Source organism: Miscanthus floridulus, chromosome 2, assembly GCF_019320115.1.
Source record: "Miscanthus floridulus cultivar M001 chromosome 2, ASM1932011v1, whole genome shotgun sequence".
Classification (NCBI taxonomy): domain Eukaryota; kingdom Viridiplantae; phylum Streptophyta; class Magnoliopsida; order Poales; family Poaceae; genus Miscanthus; species Miscanthus floridulus.
In genome coordinates, this window is record NC_089581.1 from 41,639,523 (window position 1) to 41,657,255 (window position 17,733).

Below are 17,733 nucleotides of genomic sequence, written 5' to 3' on the forward strand. Positions count from 1 at the left end.
AAGCTAGTTTGACTTACATAAATCTTAATTAATTGCAGTAGGGGCTAAAACCCCTCCCGTTTTCATAAAAAAAAACTGAACAGAGGGAGTAAATTCCATCCCAATCCACACATGGTCTTGATTTTTTTTGAGCAAAACACGTGGTCTTGATTGACTAGGCCTAGAAGAATAGACCAAATAACCAAAGAAAAAAAATCCACATTACCTCCCTCAACTTTTACGAAAGTCTGTTTTTCCTCCCTGAACTCTAAAACCGGATAAACCACCTCCCTGAACTTTTAAAACCGTTCGTTTTAGCTCCCTGACAGGTTATAAGTGGTTTTTTAATGTGGTTTTGTCTTTTCTTTTTATTTATTTATTTTGGCTAAATCTTTGAAAAATCATAGTAAATCATAGAGAAATCATAAAATGAAAAATCTAATTTTGTTGGACTCCACATGAGTAGATCTACACATTGAACATATATATGGTATGTCTTAGTATAAGTTTTTTATTGTAGCTTTAGATCTATGTTTTTTTATAATTAATTCATAACTGTATTTTCTATGGTTCAATCGTGGTGAATTTTTTATGGTGGGCTAATTATTATATGCTTGAACTGTATTAAAAAATTTATACTCATTTAATTATGTAAAGTATGAAATTTTTACTACAGTTCAAGTATACAATAATGAGCCCACCATAAAAAATTCACCACGATTGGACCATAGAAAATACAGTTATGAATTCATTACAGAAAAGCATAGATATAAAGCTGCAACAAAAAATTTATACTAAGACATACCATATTATATGTTCACTGTGGAGATCTACTCATGTGAAGTCCAACAAAATTGAATTTTCTATTTTATGATTTTTCTGTGATTTACTATGTTTTTTCAAATATTCAGCCGAAATAAATAAAAAAGAAAAGACAAAATCGTCTTTGAAAACCGCTTATAACCGATCAGGGATGTAAAATGAACGGTTTTAAAAGTTCAGGGAGGTGGTTAATCCGGTTTTAGAGTTCAGAGAGGAAAAACAGATTTTCACAAAAGTTAAGAGAGGTAATGTGGACTTTTTCGATAACTAAATAAGCACAGCCCAAATAAATAGAGTAAAGAGTCGTTGGAACCATTGGGCTTATTGACTAGGAAGTACAGCCCAAGTAAAGGCACCTTATCCTAAAACACGTAGCGCAGAAACCCCAAAACCACACGAGCTAAGCGAGAGCGAGGTGGAGAAGAGGATGGCAATGGCACCACTGAACGGTTGCCCACCGCCCACCTCAACCACCGGTCGTCCTCCTCTCCTCCCCTCCTCCGCCTCCATTTCCGCCTTCATCGCCTCCGACCCTGCCCTCACGCTCCTCCACATGCGATGCGCCTCCATGGCGCACCTGCGCCAGCTCCACGCGGCGCTCGTCAAGTCCGGCCTCGCCGAGGACCCCATCGCCGCCAGCCGCGCCGTCGCATTCTGCGCGGGCCCCGGGCGCGACGTATCCTACGCGGAGCGCCTCGTGAGGCACCACCCGAGGCCCAACTCCTTCATGTGGAACACCGTGATCAGGGCGCTGTCCGACGGGGCCCGGCCGGACGCCGCCGTGGCGCTGTTCGTCGACATGCTCGGCTCGCCCACGCGGCCCGAGCGGCGCACTTTCCCGTCTCTCCTCGCGGCGTACTCGCGCCTGGGGCGCGCCGGCGACGGCGCGGCGCTCCACGGGATGACGCTCAAGCTCGGGCTCGCCGGAGACGCGTACGTGCGCAACTCCACGATCGCCATGTACGCGTCGTGCGGGCGCGCGGACGAGGCGCTGGCGCTGTTCGGGCAGTGCCCAGAGTTCGACGCGGTGGCGTGCAACAGCGCGATCGTGGCGCTCGCGAGGGCCGGCCGCGTCGGCGAGGCGCGCGCCGTGTTCGACGGCATGCCGGAGCGGACCGTCGCGACGTGGAGCGCCATGGTGAGCGCGTACGCGCGCGCCGCGAGGTGCGGCGAGGCCCTGGCGCTGTTCTCGGCGATGCAGGCTGGCGGCGTGGAGCCGAACGCCAACGTGCTCGTCAGCGTGCTGGGCTGCTGCGCCAGCCTCGGCGCGCTGGACCAGGGCGCGTGGGTGCACGCGTACATAGACCGCCACGGCGTCGCCATGAACGCGCTCGTCGTCACCGCCTTGGTGGACATGTACTGCAAGTGCGGCTCCGTAGACGATGCCCGCCAGGTGTTCGACGCCGCAAGGTCGCAAGGGTCGGCCAAGCTATCGTCATGGAACTCCATGATGCAGGGGCTGGCGGTGCACGGGCAGTGGCGAGAAGCGATCGCCTTGTTCTCCGAGCTGAGATCCTACGGGCTGAGCCCCGACAACGTCACCTTCATCGCGGTCCTGACGGCCTACGGCCACGCCGGCATGCCCGACGAGGCTCGGGCCGCGTTCGCGTCCATGGCCACTGAACACAGCGTGGAGCCCGGGATCGAGCACTACGGCTGCCTTGTGGACGCCCTCGCCCGCGCCGGGCGGCTCCGGGAGGCCGAGGACGCGATCCGGTCGATGCCGATGGCGCCGGACGCGGCCGTCTGGGGCGCGCTGCTCTCCGGGTGCCGGCTGCACGGCGACGCCGATCTGGGTGCGCGCGCGGCGCGCGAGGCCGTGCGGTGCGACCCGCGCGACAGCGGTGCGTACGTGCTCGCGGCCAGCGTGCTGGCACGTGGCGGGGACCCCGGCCGCGGCGCCGGCGTGAGGGGCCGGATGAGGGAGGCCGGCGTCGGCAAGGTTCCCGGGTGTAGCATGATCGAGGTGAACGGCGTCGTGCACGAGTTTGTGAGCTAGCATAGCCAGCAGTGTAGTGTAGTAATCCACGATACATCATACGGAGTACATCGTTAGCAAGCATTGGAAAATTGACAAGCTACACTTGTACCTGTACAGAACAAACGCGATATGCATGAGTGGTAAAGGCCTCGAATGCCCGAAGGCATAGATTGTACAAGCGTATTTGTACAGAGTACAACCTATAAGACACATAACTGAACTGCTTATAACATACAACATATAAAGGTCTGAAATTGATCACCTTGTAGAACCAAGTAGTATCTGAATGAGAGTAGTTGTATGAAATGTGTGTCATCAGGACATCAGGTGATGAGGTGCTGTCTTCACTTGATCTTTTGTCTTCGTTTAACTGAAATTCAGGGCCCGCTCATGCAGGATGTCGGCCCAGGGTGCAAGTCCTAACTTCGAACAAAACAACATAGGATTTTGCAAGAAACAAAGAACTGGATCCAGCCACATTCGCCCTAGAGGGCCTCGCCTTCCTTTCTAGAGCAGCAGATCCTTGTCCCAGCACAAGCTTGACCAAATCCATCCATTAGCAAACAAATGGCAATGGGCTCCATTGGTTAGGTCCTGCTAGCTGGAATCCTACTACACCCAGATATTAGCACAGCTCCTGAGACGATGTGCACCACAGAAACGGCATGATTCTTGCTGCGCAGGGGCCCGGACAGTGACTGCTACCGAGATATGTTTTCGAAGATACTAGATCTTTAGCTGCCTGGCCCTGTTCTTCTCCAAGGTGAGCTGCAGAGTTGCAGTGGAAGTGACTGTCCATTTGCTTGGTGCTACAGGCATGGGTGGGACAGTCCGGACCAGATTGGTGCTACGTCTTCTTCAAGGAAAGTGTTACAGTTCTCATGTCAAAACAATCTGCGCAGATGGATGTGTTGCTGCTGTGTTACCTTGATTTCGGTATATACATACACATCTTAAGGACAAGTAGGCATTCCCAGTATTTCAGTCAAGTATTGACCAACCTGCAGGTATACGTCTTTTCTGAAACTGCAGAGCTAAATACAAATTTTGATGCCAAACAAAGTCTGCTCTTTCGTACCGTCAGATATTTAGCTGCAAATGCATCACCTCAACCGCCGTCTGTAGTACTGAAAAATATGGTAAGCAAGCTGACAGGTTAGCCACCCTGATGAACCGATAGATTGTATATATCAGAGAACAAACAAAAGCAGCTCGGCAAAAGGGGCAAAGTCTAGCTTGTCCATTTGCAAACCTACCTAAACATAACATACAGCAATTGCAATTCTACTGGAACGCAACACCACCCTTCAAGCCTTGGGCAGCATGAGCTAAGCTAGTAGTTAATCCTTAAACAACTGCCACCGGGTCAATTCAGTTCAATTACAATACCAAAATGACATCAAGTAACACCACCATCGCCCGTACGTCGGCATCGTTGTTAAACAAACATCATGACAGTGAGTGGCGAATCTAAAGCTGGATTTTCTCTTCATTGGCAATCACGATCTGGTGAGACGGATGGCCTACGACAGAGTAGTTTATGCTGAATCTGGAAATTCTTATACTGGATTGTCACCGTCAGGGTACTAAACTATTATCATTATCTCTACCCAGCCTGGGCCATGCACCATTCTCATCCGTTGGTTTGATCATTGGTTTTACAAAGGAGTATATACCGGAAGAATATGTGATAGAATAATTCAGGTGTGTACTTAGTTGCGCTACCTCTAGTTGTCGATAGCTACATGATAGATGATTGTGTTGGGAGTTGGGACCCCTACAGGTATATGATTATGATGATTACTAACCTGAATTTAAGCACTCAGATTTTTTTACCTTGTTTCTGGAAGTAGTGTGTTTAGACAGGAATAAACATGAGGCTAGCATAGAGCTAGCCGGCAAAAGTCAGTGTCAACAAGGGCACGGAGAGCACTCTTAATAATGTGGCACTGCATAGAAACAGCTCTTACGAATTTCATCAGCCATTTGAACATTTTGATTTGCAAAACTAAGCATGGCATCATATCTTACACTGGTTTCAGAACGGATAAATAAACTATCATTTCATTTGTTGATCTCACATGCAGCAGATCATGCGAGGAAATTAGAAATGGATACCGTCTCGTGCCAGTTAGTTCAAAAACAAAACACGCCTGACACTGAAAAGATCTCACTCCCGAAATATTCTCCAAAGATTATCAGCACAAACGAAGCATTGCGTTCAGTCTACAGAAACACATATGAGAAGGCTGTCGGTGTGCCGCCCCTTCACATAGAAAACATGTAATAATGCAATCCTAAATACATTAATAACCAAGAAGCTGCAATCACATTAAACTAGGAAAGCCAACAACTCAACCCATGGCTTTGCAGCAGCAGGCTGCAAATCCTGTGCGTGTACAGTACAGGTGATTGATTGGGGAGGATCTGTTCCTTTCTTGCTAGTGGCTCCTCGGGAATCTAATCATGAAGTCGGTTTCTTCCATCTCCATGGGCCTTAGGCACTTATTTGTTTGTGTAACTAAGTCTCCACATTTTCTTATCTTTTTTCGCCTTAGGCACTTATTTCATTAAGTGGAATAGAAAACATTACAAGGCAGGCAACAGTAACCATGTGGTTACCGAAGCAACTGCCCAAAACAACTGAAAGAAGAAAACAAATCCTAATACTTGCAATTACATAAGAAGAGTTAGCGACTGCAAGTGCCCAAAGCCTGCCTACATGTCTCAACATTTTCTTATCTTATAAACATATCCCAGAGGGCTAGCGGGTAGATTTGTGATCGAAGGGTTTAATTAATAGAGAAGTTGCACACTGGAAAAATAATTAGACATAGAAGTAAACACATGTGCTGAGTTAGAGAAACAAACTCGAGTAGACATCTTCTCCACCATACATATTCCTGTCAATTCTCATCTTGACATGTGGGGCAATAGGAGGAAGAATCGTGGGACGCGGGAGCAATCATGCCTCTAAAATACTCATAAGAAGATGCTCAATGTTCTTAATTTTCATTAAAGAGTATCTCAGTAACTTCCAGTTCAACGTAATAATATTGGCAGCCATCGGACCCTGGGAGATGAAAAAATGTTAGATAATATATATCAATAATGGCTGAAGATACAGATGCTCACCATGTTCGCTTATTGGTTTCAGCCAGGCTTATTCAACCAGCCAACAGTGTTTTCCTCTCATAAAAAACCAGCACAAACCAGCACCAGCACTAACCAGCGAACACGCTGGCTTTATATGTATAATAACTATGACCTTGTTCATTCATTATGATTTCTAAGTCAAATGTTAATATCAACACTGATGGTTATGTATAGAACCTCACTGACTGCGGTATTGAAGAAAATATGATAAATAAATCCAATGATTGATATGCCTTTTATTGATTTTTTTAGTTCTTATTTTTTATTTATTAATTTGTAGTATAAGTCTACTAGTAGTACATTTAAGTGCATGGTGCATAACATGAATCCCCTTGATAAAGAGAACAGTTTCCTAACATAAATGAAAACGATGGCATGCATGATTTGGAGTGGATTATACTAGTGGTCAGTATTGTTTTCATGAAATCTAAGTTATTTCCTGGAGGGGAAAATATACTAGAAATGTTGTGAAACATATATGTGTAGTCACTATCTTTCACTTTCAAACTTGTCCATTGAAATTTATCCCATAAGCCTATTTTATTAATTGAAATGAAATATATATATGAAGGAGCTCTATCTGGTACGCAACTGATTTTGTATGGCAGCACATATCTGTTTAAAGACTTGCAATATGAGCGCACAGTAACATTGATGGAATCGCCATGGGCATTGCTAGAAGATCACCTGCTAATAAAGAAAAAAGTTAGCTGTAGATGCGAGCACCTATGTGAAGTTGGAGGTTCAAATAAACTTAGGTAGATAGGCTCTATGCCTCTACCATAAGGAAACTACTCGGATGATCGCTCGGTTCAGATAAGTTGGAATAAATAGGCAAACTTTTTCCTTGGTGCAGTGCAGACCGATTGTGCACACTTTGAAATTAACACAAACACGTGACTGTTTCATTCACTTAATTACAAAATGATCCATTAGACATATAGCATGATATGCCAAAGCATTTATTCGATCCTTGTTGGTCAATATTTCGAACTCACTGCCACTATTTTGATGATGCCCTGTTCGGTTGAACTTAACATCCATGGTAGCATCAGCCGGCTTACCAGCTGCAAAAACTATCAACCGAATAATTACTTTTGGTCAAAAGGAATATGTGTGTTTCACTCTTTGAAATGAATTAATTAGTATCCCCTGATAATTATGAAAGGAATAATATGTCCGAGATAATTTTAGTTGCACACAAAAAACTATAGGCGTGTGCTTGTGAAATGCTAGCTGGAGTTGCTTGGAGCCATCCATCTAGTTGTTCAAAAGCAGATTGCGATGGGCCAAAAGGTCAAAAGGATAATATGATCGATGCAGGCATAATTTACTTCACTTTGAAGCCTCTCAAAGCAGACAAGATATACATGCACACTAGGCAACGCATCATTGATCCATATAGTAGTAGCGCTCGAGCTAGAGAACTTAAGCCTTGAAATTAAACCTATGGCAAGCTAGATTCTTCGCCAGAAATATCTATCGTCTCCCATCTTTTTTAATACGTTGCATTGAATCCATATATTATATGTACATAAGAGAAGGGCATCCAAGAACAATCAAAATGTATATATGTCAATGGACAATGCATGGTGTCAAGGCAAAATAGACTTCGTGTAGTTCCCAATGATTGCTGACAATGCTCGTGATGGAATTCATTGCCTAAGTTAAAGGTTTTTTTTAATAAAAAATACTCCTGTGAATAGCATGGGTTCATTTGTTTGCAATACATACATGCGTAGTGGGGTTAGATGGGCAAAAAGATGAATACGATTCGATGGTTTAATTAGTCTCGGCTAGTGCGAGATCTTTTGGCTGTGTTTTGTCGTCTGTGTGCCACTTTGCATGTCATGTTCATGTGGTTCAGTTCGCCTTTCCTGGTAGTGCAACAGTTACTTGCATTGGCCTGCTGTACTGTTTACTAAAACCTAAAGTTGCATGAAAGAAGTAAAGTACCTTCTTTGTTTAGAAAAACGAAAAGAAAAGGTCGTTGTATCCCCAGGATGATCGGCACAGGTGAAAAGCTTCCGTTTTCAGCGCATATTTTGGAAGGACATACTTGCATCTCCTTGAGAGTTTTATTCCGACCCATACAAAATATCTTTCTGGAGGAGTTGTCGGTTAGAAGAATATCTTCAACACAAGGTCTCTCGGACATTTTCTGTTTACACAATGTTTATTTTAAAAGGTATCTCGTACACATTTATTTATACATACTGAAATATGCTAAACGCCTTCAACAAATTAATTAACTCGGTGTTTTTCTTTTCTTCTTTTCTCGGGATTCTTCCTACCTCGATCAGTCGAGTGTTTGAAAGAAATTGCCACCACCTTCATTTGTAATGTACTGAACTTTTTATTATTTTGAATAAACTAACTGTAGGGGCTCAAGCCCCTCCAGTGTCGGGGAAAAAAATCTGAAAGAACTGTATGTTAGTACGTACTAGAATATACTAGATGCTGTTGACCTCAAAGTGTTGGATGTCTGAAAGAAAAACATGCATATTAGGTTTCTTTAGAGTAATAAATAAACCCTTTTGGAAAATCTGTGTTTCATCAAGAACAAATTCCACGAAAAACTTCTTGAACATTTTCTAATTATACATTAGCCTACTTTTTAGGGAAAAAAGGAAGTTTTAATCCTTATTACACTTACAGCCTCTTGCTGTTTTATGAAAACTCTAAAAAAAAACGAAACCAAACTGAAGGATTACCCCGCCCCCAGCACAGTGAAAAATGTTTAATACCTATAAAAAATTCAATTGCATAGTACAAAAATCATTATTTCACCATTTTTAAAATATAATATTGTGTTTTTTGCTATGAGTACTATATATATATATATATGTTGAAAAGCTATTTACTAGTACATGATTTCTTTTGCGCGGCGTCAAACTTTTTTGAATGGAGGCGGGCACCATTTTTGCCCATCACCATTGTTCCGAGCCAGGCCGGCCTCCCAAGCGACCGCCTCGGTTAAGGTTTAACGGAGGCGGCCGCCTTAAAGGGACCGCCTCGGTTAATTGCACATTAACGGTGCCAACCACCTCGGTTAATTGTTATTAACCGAGGCGGTCGCCTTACTGCAACCGCCTCCGTTGTTCTATTAACCGAGACGGCCGTTGTAAAACAACCGCCTCCGTTAATAGGTGATTAACGAAGGCAGTTTTGCTTACATTGCCCGCCTCTGTTATTGTTGTGGCTATAAATGCACCCAGCCGCCGCCCCCTTCTTCCTCATGGCTCCTCTTCTAATTTTTAGGGTTTTGAGCTACAAAACCCTAAAAATTATGCAAATTTTAGGGGGAGAAGTTTTGCTCTTGTTTTGTTGAAGGAGGACACCGTAAAAGGTAGATACACGCTCTCCAAACCTCATTTTGTCGCTCTTCTTCATCAGTTGGGGCTCTACATCTAGATCTAGATCTAGACCCACTTTTTCATGGAGGAGAGAGAAAACTGCTATTTGTTTAGCTCGAGATCTATTCTCTCTTCTCTGTGGCTATTTATTTGTAATAATATATGCTTTGTGAAATATGGTTTGTAGGTATGGACAACAGGTCTGAATGGATATACCGGATGAAGAGAATGGAACCGCAGTACCTGGTTCATGTGAGGAAGTTTGTTGCGGCTGTGAAAGCTCACCGTGAGAGTCTGAATCGAACGACAACCATATGTCTGTGTTCTCATTGTAAGAGCATGAGAGCCCACACAGACAGCGAGGTGCAATCTCACTTGATCAGGTTTGGTTTCATCAAGGATTACACGGTCTAGACTTTTCACGGTGAAAAAGTAGATGCGACTGGCGGTGCATCTAGAGGGAACTTGTCGTCGTCGACGACGATCAATGCAGAGCATGTAGGATGACAACCCGTGTAACACCCTAAAATTAGTTACTTTGTAAAAAGAGTAAAATGATTTCTGTTAATTATTTTATGCTCATAAAAACATAGGTAAAAGAAGATTTAAAATCCAACATAAGGGTAGCAACATGTTTGCGCATACATGCCATTGCATTGATACTTTTATGATGAGGGGTTTGAAAAATAAATTCAAATCTCAATCTTCAAAATATTGCTTTCAAGAAGTTGTTTAAAAAGAATTTGAAAACTTGCAAAAACAAAAGTTAGATAAGATGCTTTGTTTTCAAAATCCAAAGGCTTGGAAAAGGTTGTAAGACGCGTTAGAACGATGTCTCTCCTTCCCGGAATCTTTCTGACCTTTTACAGAATTAAATTCCTATTTCTTGGAGCTTTGTTTTTTTTCTCGATCAATGCAAAAGTCTTTTTCTGGAGCTAAAACTACTTTGGTTGTGTTCCTCATTCTTCCATCTATCCCTAGAAAATTTTCTAGTATTTTTCGGAGCCTAAATAGTAATTCCCGATTTTCTGTAATTATTTTAATTCCGAAAATCAATAATTATTAAAATATCTCGGATTTCCAAAATCTCTGAACCCTATACCTATATATATGCCGGCGTAGCCCTCGACGCGTGGATTCCAGAAGTACAGCCCGTTTTTCGAGCCGCCACTCATAGCCCCGCAGATCGGACGCCGAAGTTCTCCACAGCTAGGTTTCCGGCGAACCTTCGGCGAGCTTTTCCGGCCACCTCGGACGTCTCCGGCGAAAACCGTCACCACCAAGAGGTAGATCTCGTCGTTCTCTACGCCGTCTTGCCATTCTTTTTGCGAATCCATCACCGTTTCATCGTTTCCCTAACCTTTCTCCCTCTTTTCCGGCGAGGTCACCCATGGACGGCTTCCACGTTCCTCCGTTTCGGGCCACCTCGTCCATGGTCGCGATCACCACCACGGCACCACGCCTCTGCAGATCCTCAGCCCCGTCGGGACCATGCCCTCTGTGTTCCAGACCCAGACCACTCCACGCCATAGCCCCAAGACCACGACCTCGTCGCCCTTCGTGCGCTTGTGCGTGGAGCAGCAGCGCCGCCGCCGTCGCTTGTGCCGCTGGGCGCCACCCCACACACTTCGCGTGCACAGCCACACGGCGTCATCTCGGCCGTCAAGCCATCGAGCCCCGCTGTCCATCTTCTTTCCCTGCATGGACGGACAAAGAAGTGCGTTCGTGAAGGCCACGATCTCGTACAGACCAAAGGTACACGACACAGTTAATTACAAGTTTGCCATCGGTCGTTTAACCTCTGTCGTTTCTTCGTTTTAAGTCCGATTCGAGTCGTTCCGGTTGCGTTTGTTTCGTAACGTCGAGCTCTACGCAGTAGTACCCATGTTTTTCATGTTACTTGTTTTTTCATATATAGTTAATATTAATTTGATTGATCAGTAACTTTAGTATAGTCTTAGATTATAATTAGTTGAATGTTGCATATGTGTTAAGTATGAACAGATGCTCTCACATGATTTATGTTTTTTAATTTATAGATGTTTAAATGACTAAAAGTATATATATAATCTTTTATAATTATAAAATATGACGTATGCCAACATTAATGCCTTTTTAATTATGACTTGCTTAGATCAATTATGAGACATAATATAATTGTTCCATTAGTTGCTCTCACATGTTCTATATTTCTAAAGTAAAGTTTAAATACTTTATATAATATGAGATATGTTGATTAATAAAATATGATTAATTAGTGACATAAACATGTATGTCTTTAAATTGTAATTTGCCAAGTTTAAATGTGACATATATACTTTGAATATATACACTCTCATTTGTTATTATATTTCAATTTAATTTGCCTAAATGATATCAAAATATTTATAATTAAGATATGATTAATTTATCTTAGTTTTCTAAATCTAATAACTCAAGTATAAAATGACTTAACTCAATTTTAGATATTCCCCTGAGATATCTTATACATGTTTTATGATCATTAAAATAGATAAAGCATATAGTTTTCTTTCCAACGTAAATCCTTCGATAGATGTTTCTGTTTTACCGTAGCTCCGATTAGTGTGCCTTTTCGCGTGTGTGTGATCGTAGTAATGCGTAGATTAGATTTCGAATCTTTTCATTGATTGGTGTATTGTTCTAATCTAGTATGTTTGCTATGCATGCTGGTTCGGATGCTTGTGTGGTGCTTTTCGGTCTTGTCCAGTCGGTGAGTTTTGCGTTGGTGATCTATAAGTTGGAGATCAAGAAGAAGTTTACTGAAGGTTTTGGCTACAAGAAAAGAAGATAAGAGTTTAAGGCAAGTATAGCTTGGGTTTTCTTTCTGTGACCATGATCTTGAAACTTGATTAATGAATATGCTATAAACATAAACAAGATGACTTTTTAGCAATATAAGGACTTGTCTTGTAACTGATTATCCGGGATTTAAAGTACAGCTGTGAGGGCTATATGGCTCTGGCTCTAGTTGCTTGAGAAATCCTTTTCTAGCTGGTTAGAGGTCTGCGAGTTGGGTATAGGACAACCTCTGTCCTGTTGAGCCTAGCTGTGGAAGCGGCCTTTTATATTATTGGAAGGGGGGTTCCTATATCTGATGACCCTGCGGCCCTGGCCGGTTAGACAAGCTCTTGGGTGGCTTTATATGGTTTCCGGTGTTTTGGGAGTAATTAACCCACTCATTTGGGAAACATGACTCATAGTGAAAGTGTACACCTCTGCGCAGAGTTAACAAACTGGTATGCTAGCCGTGCTCACGGATACGAGCGGCCTTGGAACACTTACATAAGGGATGATGACTTTTACTTGTTAAGATGATCATTTATGTTAATTGTTTAAGATATTGATTATTCATGTTCATTGATCATGTGGTTATGGAATACACTACCTTGTTGTTATATTTGCTGAGTTCGACATGGACTCACCCTTGCAATTTCCCCCACACCTCAGGCTGGATATCAGTTTGCTAGAGTCTGAAGGAGTTAGGCTTGTGATCAACCAGTCAGTTGGATCCAGTGGAGTGAAGTCTGCACCCGGAGATCAGAGTTGTCTATCCGGTGATTGTTTTCTAAGGTTATCTTTTTTGCTAAGTTCGCTATATATTAAGCATTCTGAATTGATACTGCCCCTTCATTTGTAGCTATATGTGAGATTTGATTTCCAGGGCTCACATATGGTGTGCATTCGGCTTTGTCCTTGAAACCGGGTGTTACAAGTGGTATCAGAGCAATGCTGACTGTAGGACGCAAGCCTAGTAGAAATTGGTCGTTCTAAGGTTTACAAGTCACAACAAAAATCCGTGTTCTATAAACCTTGATATTTTCTTTCCTACTACATTCTTACCCTTGATATTCGTCCCCTCCTTGATGCTTCTTTAAAAGCTTTTTGTTCTCATCTACTCCTTGCTTTGATATGCTTTTAGAATCTTATCTTACCACCTTCTCGCATAATTTGAAGTTGAGCTTTAGGATCTTTAATTTGCCCTTAATATGAAGAAAACGATAGCTTTGCAAGTCGAGTCATTGAGTGAGTCGTGCTCCTTAATTGCTTGTTGACTTGTCATTATGCATTTTCTTGCTTTGGATCTTTGTAGTGATTGTAATGATATTGTGGGTTTGTCCACAATTTCATTTAGTTAATAGGCCTAAGGTATAAGGATTAATGAAATAGATAGTTGGGTTTTGGTTTTCTTCTGTTTTCATATCTAGTCTTTCCGGAGCGACCTATCATCTTTGGTTTATATCTCTATTCTTGGGTAATTAAAAATCATGACAAAATTCTAGAGAACAGTAGACTTCAACATGTTTCTTTGACCATAAGAATCACCCTGATATCTAATTTGGTTATGGAGTTATCAAAATCTCAAGAGGATATAGCTGTGCTGACTGAGATCTGGAGCAGTATGTGGTTTTCTGGTTATATCACAATACCTGTTCGAGAAAATGTTACGAAATTTCTATGGGATCAACTGGACTTCTGTACCTATCATATGCCTCCGGATTCACCCTCATAGCTATTTTAGTTTGGGAAATATAGTCATCACAAGTTGAAGTTTCTGTGCAGTCTGAAACCTGGAACAGTTTCTGTTGTGCACAATTTTTGACCAACTTAGCTGTAGAATCTGGAGAAGTCTTCTACATGAAAGTTATAAAGGATTTAATGAGCTTTCCAATGGTGTAAAGTACGACATTATTGGATTTACAGAACAGGAATTATAGTAGTTTTACTGCACTGCTGTTTTTCTACTCGCGGATAAACTGAGGTTACTTGTTCCTACTTATACACATGAGTTCCTCTTGGTTATCAAAGGTCATCCTGATAAGTTAACTCACTTAGAAGAAGATTCAAGCTATCCTTTGGTGCCCCTACTTGATCTTTTCTTAAAGGGGGTAGCCAAGCCAAAGAAGTTACAAGATGAAGGTTTCATACACTCTAGTGCTTCAAGAAACGATTATCTCTATAATTAGAAAACTATCCATGCACAAGTGTCCTTTGTTTGAGATCAATGATTTTTTTAGTCATCTACAAGAAGATCAGGAGTTCAACCATTAACTCAAGACAAGTTGGCATTGAGGTCATAGGAAAGGTGATGTTGGGCTCCTCTACAGTTGGTTCTCTGGCAACTTGAGTGAGTTTAGTTTGGATGGAGTTCTCTTTTTGGTTATGGGATGTCTCTAATGATAGAATTATATGGAGAATCACTCAAGGGAGATGTGTTGAGTTGGAATCCGCTTAAGTATGTAAGAGTGACTCAGAGTTCCTTGGAATGGTAAGATTATATCATAAGTTCATGGGAGGCATTATAATGTTGGACCCCAGAGTTTCTCTATAACGTATTTCAACAAGATTGTGGATTTTCTCTATGTAAGAAGAATGGAGGTATTATCTACTTGGACATGAAGAGTGATATCTACGTGAATCATAAGAATCTAAGGGACATTTTTAGTAAGTTGGTTTGAGATTGTGACATCAGTGCTGGGTTCAATTAACCAAATGTTTTTGGTTTAGAAGAGTGTTATCTGTAGGACAAATAAAAGTCGTTGTCAATGCCTTTAGCAAAGGGGAAGAGTTATGCTAAGAAGATTCGGGCGATACCATGGACTACGAATTGTGTTGAGCAACATAAACTGAGCATATATCGTCAATAATGTTTTGAAGATTGGAACTCACTTTGGACCGAGAAATTTCAAGTAAAAAGGCTTCATTAGAAGGTACATATTTGAAGTAGGAGATTGGATAGCATGGATTTGAAAAAGTTATAGCAACACATGCTTAGAGATATTGTGTTGCAGTCTGGAATCGATGAGGACAAGAGCTTGTCATACAATTGATATCAAGCTGGACTTTAGGAGAGTGTCAGTGTGAAGAATAAGCTAGCACCCAGCTACAATAGTTCATTGAGGTTGCTAAAAAGGAAAAGAGAAGAGGCCTAACAATTGGAAGAGTACCAGAGAGTTGGTTTGTGGATACTTGAGAGTTAATTAGAGGGCCTATCAACATCTTGGGATCAGCGAGTATGCTATTTAGAGTAAAAGTTAACAGGTGTGCAAAGTCAAGAGGAATCTTTGTCAAGATGGTGGAACTACTCGAGAAAGTGGAGAAGATCCAATGGCAGTGTGCATTCCAGTGTCTTGATCATCATCTTCCGAATCTCGAGGACGAGATTCATCTTAAGGGGCTAGAATTGTAACACCCTAAAATTAGTTACTTTGTAAAAAGAGTAAAATGATTTCTGTTAATTATTTTATGCTCATAAAAACATAGGTAAAAGAAGATTTAAAATCCAACATAAGGGTAGCAACATGTTTGCGCATACATGCCATTGCATTGATACTTTTATGATGAGTGGTTTGAAAAATAAATTCAAATCTCAATCTTCAAAATATTGCTTTTAAGAAGTTGTTTAAAAAGAATTTGAAAACTTGCAAAAACAAAAGTTAGATAAGATGCTTTGTTTTCAAAATCCAAAGGCTTGGAAAAGGTTGTAAGACGCGTTAGAACGATGTCTCTCCTTCCGGGAATCTTTCTGACCTTTTTCAGAATTAAATTCCTATTTCTTGGAGCTTTGTTTTTTTTTCTCGATCAATGCAAAAGTCTTTTTCTGGAGCTAAAACTACTTTGGTTGTGTTCCTCATTCTTCCATCTATCCCTAGAAAATTTTCTAGTATTTTTCCGAGCTCAGAGATATTTTTCGGAGCCTAAATAGTAATTCCCGATTTTCTGTAATTATTTTAATTCCGAAAATCAATAATTATTAAAATATCTCGGATTTCCAAAATCTCTGAACCCTATACCTATATATATGCCGGCGTAGCCCTCGACGCGTGGATTCCAGAAGTACAGCCCATTTTTCGAGCCGCCACTCATAGCCCCGCAGATCGGACGCCGAAGTTCTCCACAGCTAGGTTTCCGGCGAACCTTCGGCGAGCTTTTCCGGCCACCTCGGACGTCTCCGGCGAAAACCGTCACCACCAAGAGGTAGATCTCGTCGTTCTCTACGCCGTCTTGGCATTCTTTTTGCGAATCCATCACCGTTTCATCGTTTCCCTAACCTTTCTCCCTCTTTTCCGGCGAGGTCACCCATGGACGGCTTCCACGTTCCTCCGTTTCGGGCCACCTCGTCCATGGTCGCGATCACCACCACGGCACCACGCCTCTGCAGATCCTCAGCCCCGTCGGGACCATGCCCTCTGTGTTCCAGACCTAGACCACTCCACGCCACAGCCCCAAGACCACGACCTCGTCGCCCTTCGTGCGCTTGTGCGTGGAGCAGCAGCGCCGCCGCCGTCGCTTGTGCCGCTGGGCGCCACCCCACACACTTCGCGTGCACAGCCACACGGCGTCATCTCGGCCGTCAAGCCATCGAGCCCCGCTGTCCATCTTCTTTCCCTGCATGGACGGACAAAGAAGTGCGTTCGTGAAGGCCACGATCTCGTACAGACCAAAGGTACACGACACAGTTAATTACAAGTTTGCCATCGGTCGTTTAACCTCTGTCGTTTCTTCGTTTTAAGTCCGATTCGAGTCGTTCCGGTTGCGTTTGTTTCGTAACGTCGAGCTCTACGCAGTAGTACCCATGTTTTTCATGTTACTTGTTTTTTCATATATAGTTAATATTAATTTGATTGATCAGTAACTTTAGTATAGTCTTAGATTATAATTAGTTGAATGTTGCATATGTGTTAAGTATGAACAGATGCTCTCACATGATTTATGTTTTTTAATTTATAGATGTTTAAATGACTAAAAGTATATATATAATCTTTTATAATTATAAAATATGACGTATGCCAACATTAATGCCTTTTTAATTATGACTTGCTTAGATCAATTATGAGACATAATATAATTGTTCCATTAGTTGCTCTCACATGTTCTATATTTCTAAAGTAAAGTTTAAATACTTTATATAATATGAGATATGTTGATTAATAAAATATGATTAATTAGTGACATAAACATGTATGTCTTTAAATTGTAATTTGCCAAGTTTAAATGTGACATATATACTTTGAATATATACACTCTCATTTGTTATTATATTTCAATTTAATTTGCCTAAATGATATCAAAATATTTATAATTAAGATATGATTAATTTATCTTAGTTTTCTAAATCTAATAACTCAAGTATAAAATGACTTAACTCAATTTTAGATATTCCCCTGAGATATCTTATACATGTTTTATGATCATTAAAATAGATAAAGCATATAGTTTTCTTTCCAACGTAAATCCTTCGATAGATGTTTCTGTTTTACCGTAGCTCCGATTAGTGTGCCTTTTCGCGTGTGTGTGATCGTAGTAATGCGTAGATTAGATTTCGAATCTTTTCATTGATTGGTGTATTGTTCTAATCTAGTATGTTTGCTATGCATGCTGGTTCGGATGCTTGTGTGGTGCTTTTCGGTCTTGTCCAGT

At 41.8% G+C, this 17,733-nt stretch overlaps 1 protein-coding gene across 2 annotated transcripts; it reads left to right on the forward strand.

Annotated features, from left to right (window-relative positions):
- The first annotated feature begins 1,143 nt into the window (after positions 1–1,143).
- On the forward strand, positions 1,144–3,001 carry LOC136538588 (pentatricopeptide repeat-containing protein At2g42920, chloroplastic-like). Of its 2 annotated transcripts, XM_066530539.1 has the most exons (2): positions 1,145–1,594; positions 1,820–3,001. In XM_066530539.1, the coding sequence occupies exons 1-2, from the start codon at positions 1,229–1,231 to the stop codon at positions 2,798–2,800; spliced, it is 1,347 nt and encodes a 448-aa protein (XP_066386636.1). In that variant the 5' UTR covers positions 1,145–1,228; the 3' UTR covers positions 2,801–3,001. The 2 variants fall into 2 exon arrangements, with proteins under 2 accessions (XP_066386635.1, XP_066386636.1); XM_066530538.1 differs by having other exon boundaries at positions 1,144–3,001.
- The last annotated feature ends 14,732 nt before the right edge of the window (positions 3,002–17,733 follow it).

What these genes read in the sequence shown, in the direction of transcription:
- LOC136538588 (XM_066530538.1), top strand. Translation starts at nt 1,229, where the DNA reads ATGGCAATGGCACCACTGAACGGTTGCCCACCGCCCACCTCAACCACC.